This window comes from Panthera onca, chromosome F2 (assembly GCF_046562875.1).
Source record: "Panthera onca isolate mPanOnc1 chromosome F2, mPanOnc1 haplotype 2, whole genome shotgun sequence".
Taxonomy (NCBI): domain Eukaryota; kingdom Metazoa; phylum Chordata; class Mammalia; order Carnivora; family Felidae; genus Panthera; species Panthera onca.
Genome location: NC_138356.1, coordinates 34438307 through 34455254, shown reverse-complemented (window position 1 = coordinate 34455254; position 16948 = coordinate 34438307). Strand labels below are relative to the sequence as shown.

The 16948-nt window shown below is 36.0% G+C and overlaps 2 protein-coding genes and 1 non-coding gene across 18 annotated transcripts in view; 2 read left to right on the top strand and 1 right to left on the bottom strand.

Annotated features, from left to right (window-relative positions):
• RMDN1 (regulator of microtubule dynamics 1) overlaps positions 1–3003 on the top strand; it is a 57291-nt gene extending 54288 nt beyond the window's left edge. For 7 of the 8 annotated variants that reach the window (XM_060610844.3, XM_060610843.3, XM_081792272.1 and 4 more), the window contains 3 exons: positions 632–662; positions 2286–2419; positions 2857–3003. In XM_060610844.3, the coding sequence (XP_060466827.3) occupies positions 632–662; positions 2286–2419; positions 2857–2907 (216 nt within the window). In that variant the 3' untranslated portion in view covers positions 2908–3003. Of the gene's footprint in view, positions 1–631; positions 663–2285; positions 2420–2856 lie in introns of those variants that run through there. The other variant, XR_009603548.3, reaches the window with a different exon arrangement.
• Positions 3004–7956: 4953 nt separating this feature from the next.
• Positions 7957–16948, bottom strand: part of WWP1 (WW domain containing E3 ubiquitin protein ligase 1) — a 133998-nt gene continuing 125006 nt past the window's right edge. For all 9 annotated transcript variants that reach the window (XM_060610839.3, XM_060610833.3, XM_078441486.2 and 6 more), the window contains 3 exons: positions 15623–15719; positions 15117–15189; positions 7957–9620 (listed from right to left, as the gene is read on the bottom strand). In XM_060610839.3, the coding sequence (XP_060466822.2) occupies positions 9521–9620; positions 15117–15189; positions 15623–15719 (270 nt within the window). In that variant the 3' untranslated portion in view covers positions 7957–9520. The remainder of the gene's footprint in view (positions 9621–15116; positions 15190–15622; positions 15720–16948) is intronic.
• LOC132664929 (U6 spliceosomal RNA) lies at positions 10750–10853 on the top strand. Its single transcript, XR_009603918.1, has one exon. It is a non-coding gene; the product is annotated as a U6 spliceosomal RNA (small nuclear RNA).

Sequence of the window (16948 nt, the reverse complement as noted above, 5' to 3'; positions counted from 1 at the left end):
TTCTGGGAAATAATATTGTAGAATTTGATGTAAAAATATTTAGTTGAAAAATTAGAACACAGTGGGGAAATACTGCTATTAAAAAGAATATATTCTAAGAAAATACTGTCAGCTCTACTATAACAAGTTAGTTATGTTTCTAAGAAATCAGTTAATACATTATAAAAACAGTCGAAGTGGAACAAAAAGAACTAAGAGTTTCAGATTCACAATAGCATTTTATGTTGGAATTTCAGTAATAAAGGAGTTTTAAAAATTTATTGGTACAACCTATATACCACTGAGTAAATTTAGCTTTTGATTTTATCAAGTTTTTACTGGTAGTGACTATTATGATTTAAGAAGAGAAAGATCAGAATAGCTCTGTTGCACATGATGATCTTTCCTCTCTGCACTTGATGCTTGGTTGGTACAAGTTCTGAACAGCAATCAAGCTATTACTTGAAGTGGTCCATATACCGTAATCTGTGCTCCGATGATTTAATAATATGTTCAATTTTGCTATGTTAACTCTGTCAATGAATTGGACTTGAAGATATTTTAATTTACTTCCTGACTTTTGAACAAAAGTTTTTTAAATATTGATTCTGTTATAACCCTTTTAATTATGTTTGGGTTGTGTTTTTAACAGGCCTTAGGCTACTTTCACAGGGCAGAGCAAGGTAACATTTTTAATTTCACATACTAATACAGTTAAAATTGTATGAATGCTTTATATAGAATAGAAATTTTTATTTAAAATCCTCATTTTTTAAATGTTTATTTTTGAGAGAGAGAAAGAGAGTACGAGCCAGGGAGGGGCAGAGAGAGGGAGACACAGAATCTGAAGCAGGCTCCAGGCTCTGAGCTGTCAGCACAGAGCCCGCTGTAGGGCACAAACTCATGAACCATGAGATTGTGACCTGAGCTGAAGTTGGACACTTAACTGAATGAGCCACCCCTATAATAGAAATTTTTAAAATAAAATGTTACTTATTCTGATCTACTTCTTTTTGCAGTAGACATTATCAAATATTTTTTAGTCTTTATTCAGTAAAGATCACCTGAGTAAGAAGTAGGTTGCTGCTGAATTTAGAGCTACAGTTCTGGAATGGTCCTTTATTTGATGTAATTCAACCTTCCTTTTGAGAGGAGGCTTTGACATGTTAACTCTCTTACTCAAGATTATACAGCTGATTAGGAACATTTATTATGTATTTAAATGTTTAAAATTTTTTTATTGAGACATAACTGACATACTACATTATGTTAGTTTCAGGTGTACAGCATAAGGATTCAATACTTGTATATGTTGTAAATGATTACAGTAAGTCTAGTTAATGACTATCACATTTTAAAAAAATTTTTTCTAAGATTTACTCTTTTAGCAACTTTCAAATAGAACTTAAATAAGACGTCTTGTTTTTAAACCAGGCCAGTTTTTGTTTTGTTGCAGATATTGTCTTCTTTTGTGAAGAGTTTCATGTCACTCTTGCTTTGAAGAAATGGCCAGCCCTACAAAACTGACACCAGCCCATCCTAAGTTCTTCCTTTTTAATATTAATAGCACAAACTAGAAAAGTAAAGGACATAAGCATATGTTACCAAATACACCCAAGAAACCACTGTAATTTTATTTCTATAAAATTAATCAGAAGAATATTAAAGACTGTATTAGAGAGCCTACTCATATGGACTTGTTCAGATGCTTTTCTGATAGCAAAGCATTTAAAAAAAAAACATTTCTTATGAAGAATTGAGTCTGCATGTTAAACTGTGTCAGTAATATATTCTGATATGCTCTGTTACTGTCTTTCACTGATAACCTGTTACGGTGGTAGTTCTATAGATCATGAATATGAATTTGGGAATAAAATTTCCTCAGAGGGATTTAGAAGCATAATTGCCAAATAAAACCTAGAGCCTTAAAGGAATAAGCGTTTGGGGTGTTGAGAAAAAAGCATGGTCATGTCTTACAGAGCTAAAACAATCCTCAATAATTATAGTCATCTCCAGGTTTTACTCTACAGGTCAGTTCTCCTGAGCAACCTTTTTTTAAGGACCATATCTGGTTTAGAAGCTCCTCCTAGGCTCCCATTACCTGTTACTTCTCCCATCATATAGTAGACACTGAATGAATCATACTTAACCAGCATTTTTCTGAGATAGGAATAGTTGAACAAAAGAGAATTTGAGTTAGCCTAATCTTTTACTGACCACATAAATTTATTATTGGAATTTAGACTGAAAAAATTAAGCCTCTACAAGTATGTCATCTGAAATAAATTTTTCTTTCTTCTGTACAGTGGATCCAAACTTCTACAGCAAAAACTTGCTTCTTTTAGGAAAGACCTATTTGAAGTTACACAACAAAAAGCTTGCTGCCTTCTGGCTAATGAAAGCCAAGGACTATCCAGCACATACAGAGGAGGATAAACAGGTAACATCTCTAATAAATTAAGGCAGATAGGTTTCTATTGAGGCACTATTAAACGTGAAGAACTTCTTTAAAAACTATCTAAATGCACATTGTTGAAAACAAGAGTATTCATTTCACATGTGAGTTCATTAACATTTCCATTAATTTCTGTATGCAAATGTTTAGTTACTATTAACAGATGTTATGAGTTACTTGCTGCCTTATTCCTGTTTGACATACATGACAGATCAAATAAGATTTCTAAAACAAAAGGCAACGGATGTGTATTAACGTGGGAGAGTCTTACCCAGTCACTGTTAAATTTTATTTTTACAATGTGCTATCCTGGTTTTTGGGAACTCTTAGAAACAAACCAGAGCCCACTTTATGAACTTAGATTTCACAAGTTGATATCTATGCTGTGCTGTTTATTTATAACGTGTATTTTTCCATTTTAGATACAGACAGAAGCTGCTCAGTTGCTTACAGGTTTCAGTGACCAGAAATGAGAATTTGTCGGAGAAGAAAGTACATGAAGTATCTAAGAAACACTGCCTTTTCATCACATTACAAAGATAATACATAAATAATATATAAACCATAAATGTGTTCTATGGCTGTTTTCTCAGTTTCTTTCATGTAACCATTTAACAAATTTAAATATACAAAATCCTGAGTTTCTTCACAGGTAACAAGGCAAAAGAAATAATTGCCATAAGAGTGGTAAGGACATCTCCCTGGCTCAGAGGCAGAGATATTGTGCACTTAGGACACCAACAATACAAAGTGGTATATAAGACTTCTAAGGGAGGATGGATCACATCAGAATGGGACATCAATAAAAGAAAGTTTTGTTTAAGAGGTGGCATTGGGGGAATGCATTGTCAAGTTGGACTGATGCAAAGTTGAGATCTTGCAGAGAAGGTGCAGTGAAAATTAGGAGGTTAGGATGTTGAGGGTTCTTGGTATAAAGTAGTTAAATGATGGATCTTGGAACCAACCTGCATAAGGAAAAAACTCAAGTCAGGAGAGGACGGAAAATGGGAGTGGTTTCTTCTTTTAATGTGACATAGACCCTCAAGTGGAGGACTGATTTTTGTCACTAGACAAAACCCAAATTCTATTTTCTAATGTGAAAGGAACGCAGAACTCAAGGGTGAAATAGAAATGAAGATGTTTTAAATAGGACAGTACTACTTGAGGCTGGGATGCCCCCACTGCAGAACTGTTTTATAAAAAGGATAATCTTGAATGTAACTTAGATAAACCAAAGTATGTGTAGAGGTGGGTTTTCCCCCAAAGGATCTGGGAATTGTATTGTTAAAGTAAACTCTATTAGTAGGGGCTGTTTCTGTGTTATCCTCGATAAAACCAGGATGTGTGTGTATGTTCGAACTTGAAAACTTCATCTCCAGTTGCTAATCTTTTGCTATATTTTACTTATATGTGTATATATTCACATATTTATATATACATATTTCTAAAGTTTTGGAGTTGTAGATAACATATTTCATCCCTAGATATTTCAGCATGCGTTTTCTTAGAATAAGGACATCCTTTAAACAAAAACCCATTATCACAACAAAAAGTTAACAGTAATTCTTTTAACATCTAATATCCAGCTATTTTCAGATTTTCTCAAATGTCCCAGAATGTCTTACACTTTTAAAAATCCAGAACAGTTCTCCCATCTTTTTTTTTTTTCCTCACATCATTCATTGACTTTTTGAAGAGGACGGTCCAGTTATCTTCAATTGTCCCTTATTCAAGATTTATCTTACCACACTTTGAGAACAACTTTTCCATCTTTTTTCCAGTGATTTTAATTATATGTTAGATCTTCTTTGCCTAATTTTTTAAACTTCAGATTTTTTTTTTATTTCTTTCATTTTCTTGTCTGAGTTTGTTCCTCCCATGTTCCTTATTTCTTCCAGGTCTCGTTTTCTTCCTCTGATACATTCCTTCTGAGATGTTTGTCTTTTTCTTGGGTTTTTTTTTTTTTTTTTTTTTTTTCTGATTCCAGTCAGCAGGCATTTCACGTTTTCATGTAGTTTGTCCAGTTCTTTTTGAATTTCTAATTTGAATTTTTTTGTTTCTACAGTTTATATTTAACTCATATCAGTATAGAGTGTTAAAGAATTGTTTTCAGCATTTTCATCTGAAAATTTCTCATTTTTAATTTTCTCATTAGAGGGACTTTCAATATTTTCTGAAGCTGTGATTTGTGTGTGTGTGTGTGTGTGTAGTTACCAGCCATACCAAGTAATCAAATGGGAAGTGAGGGGTTTTGATTCGTTCAAGGATAACTTCTGGTAAGTAGTTTTTGTGAAATTCAGTGAGAGAGCCTTTGGCGGGGGGAGGGGGGAGTCATCTGATATTTTTTAGCGCTATTAAATTTTTGCTTTGAAATCATAGATTCATAGGAAGTTGAGCGGGAAAAGGTACAGCAGTCCCAGAGGTAACATAGAACTATAGTACAATATCAAAACCAGGAAATGGGTATAGCCCACAGACCTGATTCAGATTTTACTTCTAAATGCTCTCACATGTGTGTTCTATGTAAGTACGTCACATGTAGATTTTTAGCTGACACTACAATCAAGCTATACAACTGTTCCACCAAGTCACCAAAAACTCTAGTGCTATCCTTTTATGGTCACACCCATCCACCTTCCCTCCCTACCACCATCCCTAATCCTGGTAACCACTAACCTCTCCTTTATAATTTTGTCTTCAAGAGTGTCATAAAATGGAATCATAGTGTATGTGACCTTTTGAGAATTGGTTTTTTCATTTGACCTAATTCCTTTAAGATCTAAATCTAGTCAGTGGTTGACTCCTTTGCACTGTTGATTCTATTTGACTGTATTTAGTGTACCTGTTTAACCATTCACTGAAGAGTATTTAGGCTGTTTACAATCTTTGGCTCCTATGAACATTAGGTACAAGTTATATCCATACCCAGGAGTGTGTGGTTGCTGGGTCTAATTTATAGAGCTATTATCTTCCTTCTAATAAGGGATAAGCTCACTTCTCCAAGATGTGGTATGGCTCTTAAGATTCTGATTTATGTGCACTTTGTCTCTACTTTTTGACTTTCCAGGAGTTTGATTCACCAGGTTTTACAGTGGTTCTTGGCATTTCCTCACCCACAGTGAGACCTACCACTTTTGGGAAAAAACCCTAGGACCCCATTTATTCTTCTTCCTGTGCAGTTCCCACTTAACTGTTCTTGTGTATGTTCCAGACGTGATTGCTAGTTTGAGATGATTTCCCCACACGCATGTGGACAGATGTTTGCAGTATTCTTTTTTTTTTTTTTTTTTCAACGTTTTTTATTTATTTTTGGGACAGAGAGAGACAGAGCATGAACGGGGCAGGGGCAGAGAGAGAGGGAGACACAGAATCGGAAGCAGGCTCCAGGCTCCGAGCCATCAGCCCAGAGCCTGACACGGGGCTCGAACTCACGGACCGCGAGATTGTGACCTGGCTGAAGTCGGACGCTTAACCGACTGCGCCACCCAGGCGCCCCTGCAGTATTCTTAACATATTACAGACATGGGCTGTTGGTGATAATTACCTATTCTTGTGGGTATCCTAATTTCGTTCTTTTGAGGATTGAGAATAAATATGGATTTGAAAAGTGGCTACTCTATAAAAAATCTGAAACCTCTGTTAACTTGTTAGCAAAATTTTCCCGAGTGTTTAATCACAGACTGTGAACTAGCTATGGACTTTGTAAAAATGACTTCTTTCAGATGCACTTTCTTACCTATAAGCATCACCACAACAAAGAAAAAGACACACCAACCTTAGGGAGTTGTGACGATGAAAGAGAACATGTAAAGGATTTACTTTTATCAGTAAATGTTAAGAAAAAATTTTTTTTGTTTATTCTTGAGACAGAGTGAACAGGGGAGGGGCAGAGAGAGAGGGAGACACAGAATCTGAGACAGGTCCAGGCTCTGAGCTGTCAGCACAGAGCCCGACGCGGGGCTCAAACCCATGAACTGTGAGATCATGACCTGAGCCAAAGTCGGACACTTAACCGACTGAGCCACCCAGGCGCCCCAATTAGTATTTTTAAATGGTATTATCTGAGTTCTTGGTTGAGATTAGGAAGAGAAATTTTAGAATTTAGGAGATCCCACTTTTTGATGTGTGTTTTTGGTACTACATTATTTGGGAGGGTATTGTTTTGCTTTCATGTGACATTCACCGTAAAATTTATTTTGGACTATGTGCCAGGGCATTGTTGGGAAGAAAAAATAGGGGTGGATTACTTTGTCAAGGGCCATGACACCATTTGAATGAATGCCCTGTTCTGGTCCATTGCACTGCCCTCTGAGAGCAGTGAACAGTGTGTTTTATCCTGTGACTGAGGAGAATACACTTGGTACAGAGGAACCTTCGTGAGCTGCTCTGATATGGTCCGGGCTTTTCCCTTGAGATGTCCAAATCCCCAGTTAATATCTTAAGTTTGGCTTTTAAGATCAATGGATTAAGAAAACTGGGAGTGTTATAAGACCTTTGTTCTCTCATCTACATATTTCAACGAGAAGATTTTTTTACTTCTGCAGGTTCACCAGGGGATCTTCTTAGGTTAAACCAAACCCTCAGACTCAAAGTCTGCAAAAGGCTTCATGTGGCACCAGTTTACTCAGAAAGCTGTAAGGATAGGAACCACAGCTAGCCAGAAAGTCAATGTCAGGACTCCTTACATTTCAGAAAATGACCTTACAGCAGCAAGTATCTGGAGATTTCCCAGTCCAGATGCAACTTACCAGTCAGGGGTCATTTTTAACAAAAGCAAAATTGCCTAGTGGTATTTTGACACATACCACCCTATCTAGTTTTGAAGAGAAGAGGTGGGTGGTTAACTGAAGGCTGCAAGGTGCAAAAGGTTTATTAATAACTCTGAGCTTAAACTGCCTAGGAAGCACTAAAACCAAAATACCCTTGTAGCTGCTCTCCTTGGAAGATAGCTAATCTGATTGATGAAACTATTGTTCCTGTGATCCGTTCACTGGGCTCAGTTTGGTGGTGCCGTTAAGTGTTGCTGAAATGAAATAACTATGAATCTGTCTCTGAGCCTCATTGTTTTTGCCTGTTTTTTCATTTCAGGCATAGTGAGCCTGTCTAGTGTGGCACAGGACCAGGATGGGAAGACAGGGGAAAAGGTGAGAGATGGCTACATCTTTGGTTTCTCTCACTGCCACTGAGTATATAAATCAAGACATAATAAATCCTGCCTGTAGGCCTGGATTTCTGCAATTGGGTATGAAAGGTAGAAGGCCCTAATAAGTTCTCCCAAATAGCTTTTTTTCAGAAAGCTGGTTTGGTCTGTGGGTTCTGTGTAGCGTCATCTAATTTCTTACCTGAAGAAAGGACAGAGGTTCAGCACCCTGAAAGCCTGTCTTCAGTCAAATCTGCTAATTGTATTCTCACATACCTCCACTGAATGATGTTCGAGAACCTCTGTCATGGCAAAATTCATTCAGCAGTGGTGCTTTCTATGGTGTAATTTAGCCCTTTTGAAGATTGGTCACCCTCTGTCACATAATGCCATATACATTAGCATTTGTTTTTAATTCTTTATGCTTCAAAACAGCCAGTGTCAGACTAGGATTTGGGAAAGGAGTCTATTCAACATAGTGGATCACTGCCTTTATTTCATCTTTACTATGAACTCTGAAGTGCAGAACACAATCTAATATGTAGAAAAATAAAATTTTGGCAAAACAAAAACTGTTTAGGGAAATTAAATTGTATAGTATTTTCCGTATGTACTTAGCAGTTAAATATGTTACACATAACATTGTAAGATGTCCGTTCCGTCGTTATAAAAAAACTTAATGAAATTTACACTGCATATTGAAATGATACAAATGGAAATTAAAATTTTTGTATTAGTAAGGAAGCCCAGTTTGCTAAAATAGCATTAATATCATTCACATCAGATTTTAATTTGTTATACATCTTTGTAGTTCAGCAAATGCCCTTGATAATGAAAAATTAAAAAGTTATTAGGACAAAAATAATGATCTGTGTAAAAAGGGGGGTGGGGAACCAAAAGATTTTTTAATATGCTTATATAATTCAGATAAAATTTTCATGAATTTAAGAGGAATGAAGATATTCGAACACTAATAGAAAATAGACTCATTTGAGTGTTCAAATGCTTACACAACTCTTCAGTCCATCCAGTTTTATAAAACCAAAACTTTGAACACAAAAGCAAAATTGTTCACATTACCTTATTATATGTTCCTAAGTATCAAACTGCATCAATTTATTATGAGTTAAATTTAAAGAACATCACAGATTTAAAAACAAAAGTACGTAAGTACCTGATTCTTTTTAACTCCACAAATACCTAGCATCCCAAAGTAACATGTAAACAAACCTCTTTGCTGCTTAATGAATTCTTTCCAATCTCTAGAATAAACTAAATGGCTTTGGATCTAGTATGCCTTACATTTAAGTTAGGGTTTCATTCATTACTTTGTATTAGTGATATAGCAAAGAGGGAAAATTTTCAACTATTGTACTTATTTAAAACAAATTGACAGGTTCAAATGCCTGTCTTCAGAAAAGCCAGCAGCATTTTTTTTAACATACTCAAAGTAAGATTTGGCCTAAGCCCTTAATACCTTCCTGAACAGCCATGCAACTAAACACCCTCAGGAGGTGTTAAGTAAGGGAGAAGATCATGAAGCAATTTGTAGTTTTTTCTCTGGATAATAGAAACAAGGTAAAGCAAATCCAGATTATTTTTGAATGAATGGCTGTCATGTTTAATATACCCAGAGCTCTATAAAACTAGAGCCATTATCATATATGCTTATATAGATATATACTTATTTTTTAATAAAGTCTTTTGCTTGCTTCAAAATTTAAGGATGATCTTTTTCCTAGTCAGTCACTTCAAGGGAACAATAAATAAAGTAGAAAAGGATGAACTGTTTTTGCATATTTCTGTGGAAGAACGGAAAACATTTATACTTTGAGAGGTTCAGAAAATTCACTGTACAGAATGAACAGCTTATATACACTATCTGTGCAATTTTTCTTGGCTGGGGTATTTAAATGCAAGAGCTCCTCCAAGACGAGAAGCCACATTCATTCTTGTCCAAATCCCTCTGTCTCTTCTATTGCAAAAAGAAGTTTTTCCTTTAGTTGTTCATAACTCTTATATGGTGGTAGATCCAAGCGATTAAAACTGAACAAAAACAAAAACAGATGTGTTTTTAATAAAACAAACTCTGAAAAGATTTCTAATACAATATTGTTTAAAGCACATTTGACAAACTAAATGGATAGAGGAGATCTAAAAATTTTGCCAGAGGTATTCTAACAATTTACTATTATATTAACACATACAGATTTTTTACTCATAAAAATATTTTAACATTTCCCAGAAAAAACTGACATTACAAGTTGTCATAAGTCCCTCTAACTTCTCTTCGGTTTTTAAGTCCATTTATTTCATTCACTTACCAGTTATTAAGAATCTATTATATATCAGATATTTGTCCAGGAGCTGGTGATAGAATGTTAAAAAACTAAGTTCCTATCCTTGTGGAACTTCTATTTGGGGGCGGGGGAGGGAAGCCAGTAAACAAATACATACCTTAGTGCTTCCATTCCTGCCATACTTAAAAGAATTCGCTGCTCTGTTTAGCTGGATTAAGATTTGGGTGGAGGGAGGGTCTAGGGTTTTAGTTTCCCCTCTATCTAGTGAAACAGCTCTAATGTAGGTAAAACCATTCTGTATTTTCATTTTCTCACATGGAAGATTTCTATAGATTATCTAGGTTCCCTCCTACTGCTCTCCCTCTGCCCTTGTCTCCACTCCTGCTTAAGAGTCAGGAAACTTAATAATCAAGAGCCTTTTGAGTTTCTGAAACAAGGCAGCCAATTAAAATGGCCTGAGAACACCATTTTATTCTCTTTGTATGAAAAGTTAAATCTATTAACGGTAGCAATTAAGCAGACCATGTACCTTCTCTCCCCCATGCCCCCATCACACTGATAGCTGAAGTCAATAAAAAATTTTTCAATACAGTCCTATATTAAGACAACCAGTCACTTTCTAATTCCTACATCTTTGAAATATAGCCTTTGCCAAATTCTTTCTCTTTACTGAATCTCTGTATCTCTTCCATCCAGATCGTTTGTGCTGGCAACTGCACTCTTGTGTGTCTCTACTTCCCCAACATCTCTTATATGGACCATCAAAATTTCCTGTCTACTGATCTTGCATCCATTTTTTTCCTGACTTCTCCACAACCCATCTAGCCTTATTACATCACTGCCAGAGGTCCTTTCATAAAAAAGACTTGCCAGTTTAAAAAACCTTTGTTGTGCTATTCTAAAATTGGAACTATACAGAGGTTAGCATGGCCCCTGCACAAGAATGACAACACAAATTCATGGAGCCTTCCATTACAGAAACAAAAAAAACCACTTAGTTTTCTAATTACTATGGATTGAAGGTATGGGGGAAGGAAGCTGTTTGGTATAGGCCCCCATCAATTAATTTAATGTTTTCCCAAAATATCACATGCTTTTCTGTTTCACGACCATGCTCTTATGGCTCTCTCACGATCGGAAATACCTTTTTCCCGATATGAAAATATTAATTCACTAAGAAGCAGTCCAAATGCTAAAACTTCCTCCAAGAATTCTCCCTGAGCATCTTATACAGACTTAATAATTCTCCTCTCCATAAGCTCTTTTTATTTTGCTTTTAGCATTTTCTTTGCTCTGTATTATGACTGACTAGTTTCTTCCATTATGTTCTAACACCCATGAGGGGCAGTCATCCCTACTCTTTTAACTAACACTTATCCATTTCATTTAATAAATGTTGAGTTACCTACATAAGAAAGTACATTACTTGAAAACATCCGAAATAGGGTTCTATTTTAAGATACCAGCCAAAGGACAGAGACACACCAAAATCTCTTCATCTTAGAGGGTACTTACTATATAGATATCAGAATACTGTTTTAGTTTAGCTTTTGTTTTAGTTCCAGCTGAGTCAAATTTGATACTTCTACTTAACCTATAAAAATGGAAGACCCTACCCATACTTTTGCAATGGACTGTTGGTTTTCTATACCAGTGTATACAGCCTCTGCTCTGAAAGTGGCCACCTCAATAAGCAAAGCATTGGAGAGGACAGCAGAACTCATTCCGAGAATTATCAAGACTTCTGCCATAGATCATAGCAGTGTTTACCTTTGTCACTACTAAACTCTGGTGTCTCGGGATCTATGTTCATACAAATTCTCATCCTAATACCGTTAACTGTATTCCACTGATCTGAATTAAATCCTCACCTTTTCCCTTTCTTCCACCTCAGATCTCCATTCCTCTGAACTTCTGTTTTATGATTTGCAGTTTTCTAAGGTCTTAATAACTTGCCTTAACTAAAAACCCAGCTAGTCTGAAACATAACCATTTCCCTGCAGCCAAGCAGTAAAACTTCCCTCCTGTGAGGCACATACAATCTAGCTATGCAACCTTTTTCTGACTTTTGGCTACCCTCTGTTGACCTCTTGGTCATATTCCTTTCATTCACTGAAAGTTCTGGCACCTGGGTTCGTGCTTGTCCTCTCATTCACTTGATGATACGCAACACCCATGCATGACCTCCCAAGTTCTCCTCTTCAGTGACCTGTTCCTCTCATTTACTGACTTTAGGATAACATACCTTGAACCTTGTCATCACCAGCAGGAAATTTCTAATTAAAAAAATCCACTTTTTTTTTTTTTTTTTTTTTTTTTTTTGAGTGCACAAGCACAAGGGGTGGGGGCAGAGGGAGAGGGAGAGAATCTCAAGCTGACTCCATGCCCAGCACAGCCTGACACAGGGCTTGATCCCATGATTGAGATCATGACCTGTGCCAAAATCGAGTCAGATGTTCAACCAACCGAGCCACCCAGGCACCCTCAAAAACTCAATTCTGTCTTTCCAGCTTCCTTCAATTAAAATGCTAACCCATTAATCCATTAGTTTGTCACCATCCTAGCTGTCCACAGACTCTTCCTGTCCTTATTTTGTACTTAAGCTACAGACCATCCTTATATCCACTACCTTGCAAATACTTTCAAATCCCTGTCTCTTCCTCCTTTTGAACTTAACTAATCAAAACTCAAACTGAATGAATTCAGCCTTCTAGTTTTCACTCCTTGGACCTAACAGCTGAAAATTCCTGGAGGGGAGAATCCTACAACTAGACAGATTGGTGTCACTTTAGATCCAAGTAGGCAATCCAATATCGCACATCATTCTCAGCCATATTTCTCTAGTAGATACTTGTCTGCTCTGACAACTCTCATTCTCCTCAGAGTTTTTTTACTTTCTTCATTCTTAGTGACCTCACTTCATACTTTGAATAAACAGAAACCAACAGTGATAATTACAGCTTACATCCAACATTTCTTCCTCTCCTATTACAACAAAGGAAGTATTCCTGTTTTATCAAAGGCTAATTCCTTAACCTTTACTCAGCATCTCAATTCTTTTCATCTTTCTTTGGTTCTGAACTCTCTCCTCTACCTCAACAATCTCTCCTTTAAATCAACAATTTAATCTAGGCTGGTGTCAATTTTTTCGGTTATGATCCTTTTCACACTTTAAAATATTGCAAATTCCCACGAGCTCTGTTTATGTGAATTATGTTTATTGATAAAAATGACTATTTTCAAAAAAAAAAAAATGGTAAAAAAAGTGACCCTGTTATATATTTTTGCAAATCTTGATATCTAGCCTAATAGAAGACAACTGGTTTCTGATATTTATATGTGCATTTATTTTGTTGCATTATATTAAGTACAGTATATGAAAATTTGCCCCCACACAGATATGTGGTTAGAAAACAGAGATGTACTCTAGTTTTTTCAGGTCATTGTGTCTATTATTCTTGACTATTGTACTAAATAAATTTGACAATATTATATGTAATATGGGTTCTGAAATCATACCAAAGAACTTTTTCTACTCTGTTATGTAAAACCCATTGGTTTATCTTGTACTCTGAAGGACTCTTTTTAACCATGCATGATTTTATAACATCATGCATTGGTTATTTGGAAACAGTGATTCATCAAGTTATAAAGTATTTCTAAATGTTGACACATTAAATTACATGATAGAAAAAAATCTCATTTTTAATAATACCACCAATCTCATCAGAAAGTCTTGGGAAGGCTTTCAAGCTCATGATGGTATAAACAAGTTTTCCCAAATTCTAATTTTTGCCTGAAACCTCAACTTTTATCACTGCCAACAAATGCTGTCAGTTGTTTCCCTTGAAGTGATAAGCTTCCTTCATTACTTTTCAAGAAAATGTCTGCCAAATACACGTCTGAATAAACAGTTTGTCAGTCACTCTCTCAAAAACAGTGTTCCATCAAAAAGAGCAAGCTGATTCAGCTTTCAACTCAACTGCCAAAGAGCCTCCCCTCAAGACAACCACAATTCTCTGGTGTGAATAAGAAGTGCTTTATGCAGGCTTCTCGTTTTGTCATACAGAATATTAAAGAGATACATACTCAAGCATCAAGATTTAGTATATATGTGTGTGTGTGTGTGTATATATCTATATATATACACACACACATATGTATATTTTACTGCTTCATAAAGAACAATCTTGAAAGAGATTTTTTTTTTTTTTTGCTTTTTGCTTTCTGCTTTAAACTGCAGGTATGTGATGTTGAACAATGGAGACAGCATTTTGGTGCCACGGCCCTGATTTGTGCTGAGGCACTAGTTTTATCTACCATTGCTTCTGCACCATAAATGCAAGTATCAAAACAATAAAAAGGCAAATAACTGCTCAGTAGGAAAATAGTTCTCACCTCCTAAAAGAACCATGTACCTCCTAAGTTATCCTCCTCTTTTCCCTGGATGACTAAAACAGTTCTGTTAACTAATCTCCCTGCGTTTGGTCTTGAATCCAGTTCCTCCTCTGTTGCCAGAGTGATTTTTCCTGAATCTCATTAGCTGCTATTTAAAACTCTTCAAAGGTTTCTCACTACCCTTAGATTGAAATCCAAGTGACTTGTAACAGCCTACAAGGTTCTACATAATTTAGCCCTGCCTAAATTTCCAAATTCTTTTTATCCCTGTCTCCCCTCATTCACTAAGTTCCAATGACACCAGTCATCATTCATTTCCTTGAAAAATGATTTCTTACTACAAGGTCTTTGGAAATGTCCCTGTACAAAGAATGTCCTTTTTCCGTTTCTTCCCGCAGCATGCTATTTATCCAACTAAAACATTATGCTGAGAATCTCCCTGACCACACAACCTAGAAGAGGTTCCCTCTGGTTCTTATCTACAGCACCCTCTTTATTTCCTTTGAAGGACTTTCCTAGAATTCAGATAGCTTACTTGTTTGTCATTTGTGCTCCCTCCCCTAGGGGAGTGCAAACTTCATAAAAGGCAGGAAGCACTTCAACTGTATATTATACATAGTGGTTACTCTAACTGGTGAATCACTAGATATATTTCTCAGTATATTAACCAAACAGAAATCATTTCAAAGGGTTTAGTTACAGAATGCCGTATTAATCAGTATGTTCTAAAAATTGAAATTCTGGCTACGTTAATGAATAAGCACTAATACTGGGTCTTATGTATTTAAAAAAAACCAAAACATTCTCTGACTTTCACCTTTCAATTTAGGATTCTTGAACTTACCACGTGTGGCTTCTTGGTAACCAGGTGTCTTTGCCAACTTTTTCAATACAAAATTTTTGAGGCCCATTACTTCCTAAATCAAGAAAACAAGACAAAATTTATCTGGTCCTTTAAACTTTTTGGTTTTGACAACTAGTTAAATGACTGAACATGTCACATTATCATGAATGACACAGAATACAATGTAAATCGCTTCTGCCTAGAGAAGCTTCTTATTGCTGCAGAAATTCAGCAACAGGAATTAAATTAGTGGAAAGAGACATAGCTCTAAAGAATTTTGCTCCTTCACAATCACCCTAAAGAGCAAAGCAATGGCCAACCAGAATATGTAAGCAGACTTTCATTGGCTTACAAATGTACTTGATAGTAACCATTAAGTAGTCTTCTGGCAGATACCCTACAGAAAGCACAGAAGAATAATCCTTAGATTCAAGTCTACTGTATGTCTAAAGGCCATTATCATCACAAAGTTATCTACAGAGAAACTGCAGAAAAACTGCATTTACCCATAAGCTCGGCAAATCCTCCTAGAGGCAAACGGCAGGTTCCAGTGACAAACTGTAATAGTCGCATCCTTACTTCATTGTCTGTCTCTTTCACAAACTGTGTAACAAAATCAAATTTACTTTAATATAAAATACTAAATTATCTTCAGTAATTAAAATAGTAGACACTTAAATTGCTCTTAAATTTCTTCAAGAATTATTAAGGTTAGGCACATGTTAAATATACCAGCGATCTTACTTCAGTTAATCGTCACAATTACAACACTGGTTGTCCATCAGTATTATTACATCCATCACACAGACAGGAAACGGGAGGCTTATAAACGTCAAACCACTAAAAGGTAACCAGGACAGATGTTGTTTGTTTGGCTACAATATCACAGCTAGCACCCAGTTAGGGCTCCTGCCTACCTCTGTGCTATATGCTTTTTGTGTGTTTAGCCCTTATAACAGTTGCCATTCTCAATAGTTTGATCTGTTTTCTCCCACTAGATACGATTTACACAACTCTTTGGATTCTTCAAAGTTGAAAACTACAAGGATGCATTTTGTTAAAAATATTTAGTTCATTTACTATCTTTTCAAAGACAGACATAAATGTGTAATGTGGTGGAATACTGATTTGAATTGATGTGTCTTGTAATAGAAGGAAGGCAAGTCAACTTTTGGAGCAGTCTAAGAGTAGAAATGTATCCTAAAAATAAAATTTATAAAAAGTAAACAAGAATATACATTACCTAAGGATGAGACAAAAAGTGCTAATAATGACCAAAAACACTTCTGCATAAAACTGTGTTGAGGTACACATTTCATCAAGACACAAGAAACCGCTCATTACCAGGTCTGGCATAAACCAACCCTTTCCCTAAAACAAACTCAATTCGCAAAACACAACTACTCATTTGGATTTATAGGACCTCAAGCTGAAGCTTCTCAGGTATACAGATACAAATGTCCAAAGGGAAAGTCAGGGAACTTCATGTTCTTACTAGTCCCTGACTAGTAAGGAAGCTAGTAAAGACCCTAAAAAGGAAGACTGCAGACACCTGCATACATTCTGTATGTGATGCAATTCAGGTATTTTAGGCTTGAAAATGGGTTTATTCCCTTTTGATTTTTTATTCATTTATTTATTTCTTCTAAGCTCTGTGCCCAGCGTGGGGCTTGAACTCCTGACCCTGAGGATCAAGAATCACATGCTCTATGACTGAGCGAGCCAGGTGGCCCTTGTTTAGTTTTTATAAATGGTAATAGATATACACAGCACCCAGTACAGAACTGAAAGGTAGTAAAAGGTACAGCATCAAGAACAGCTTTCACACCTTG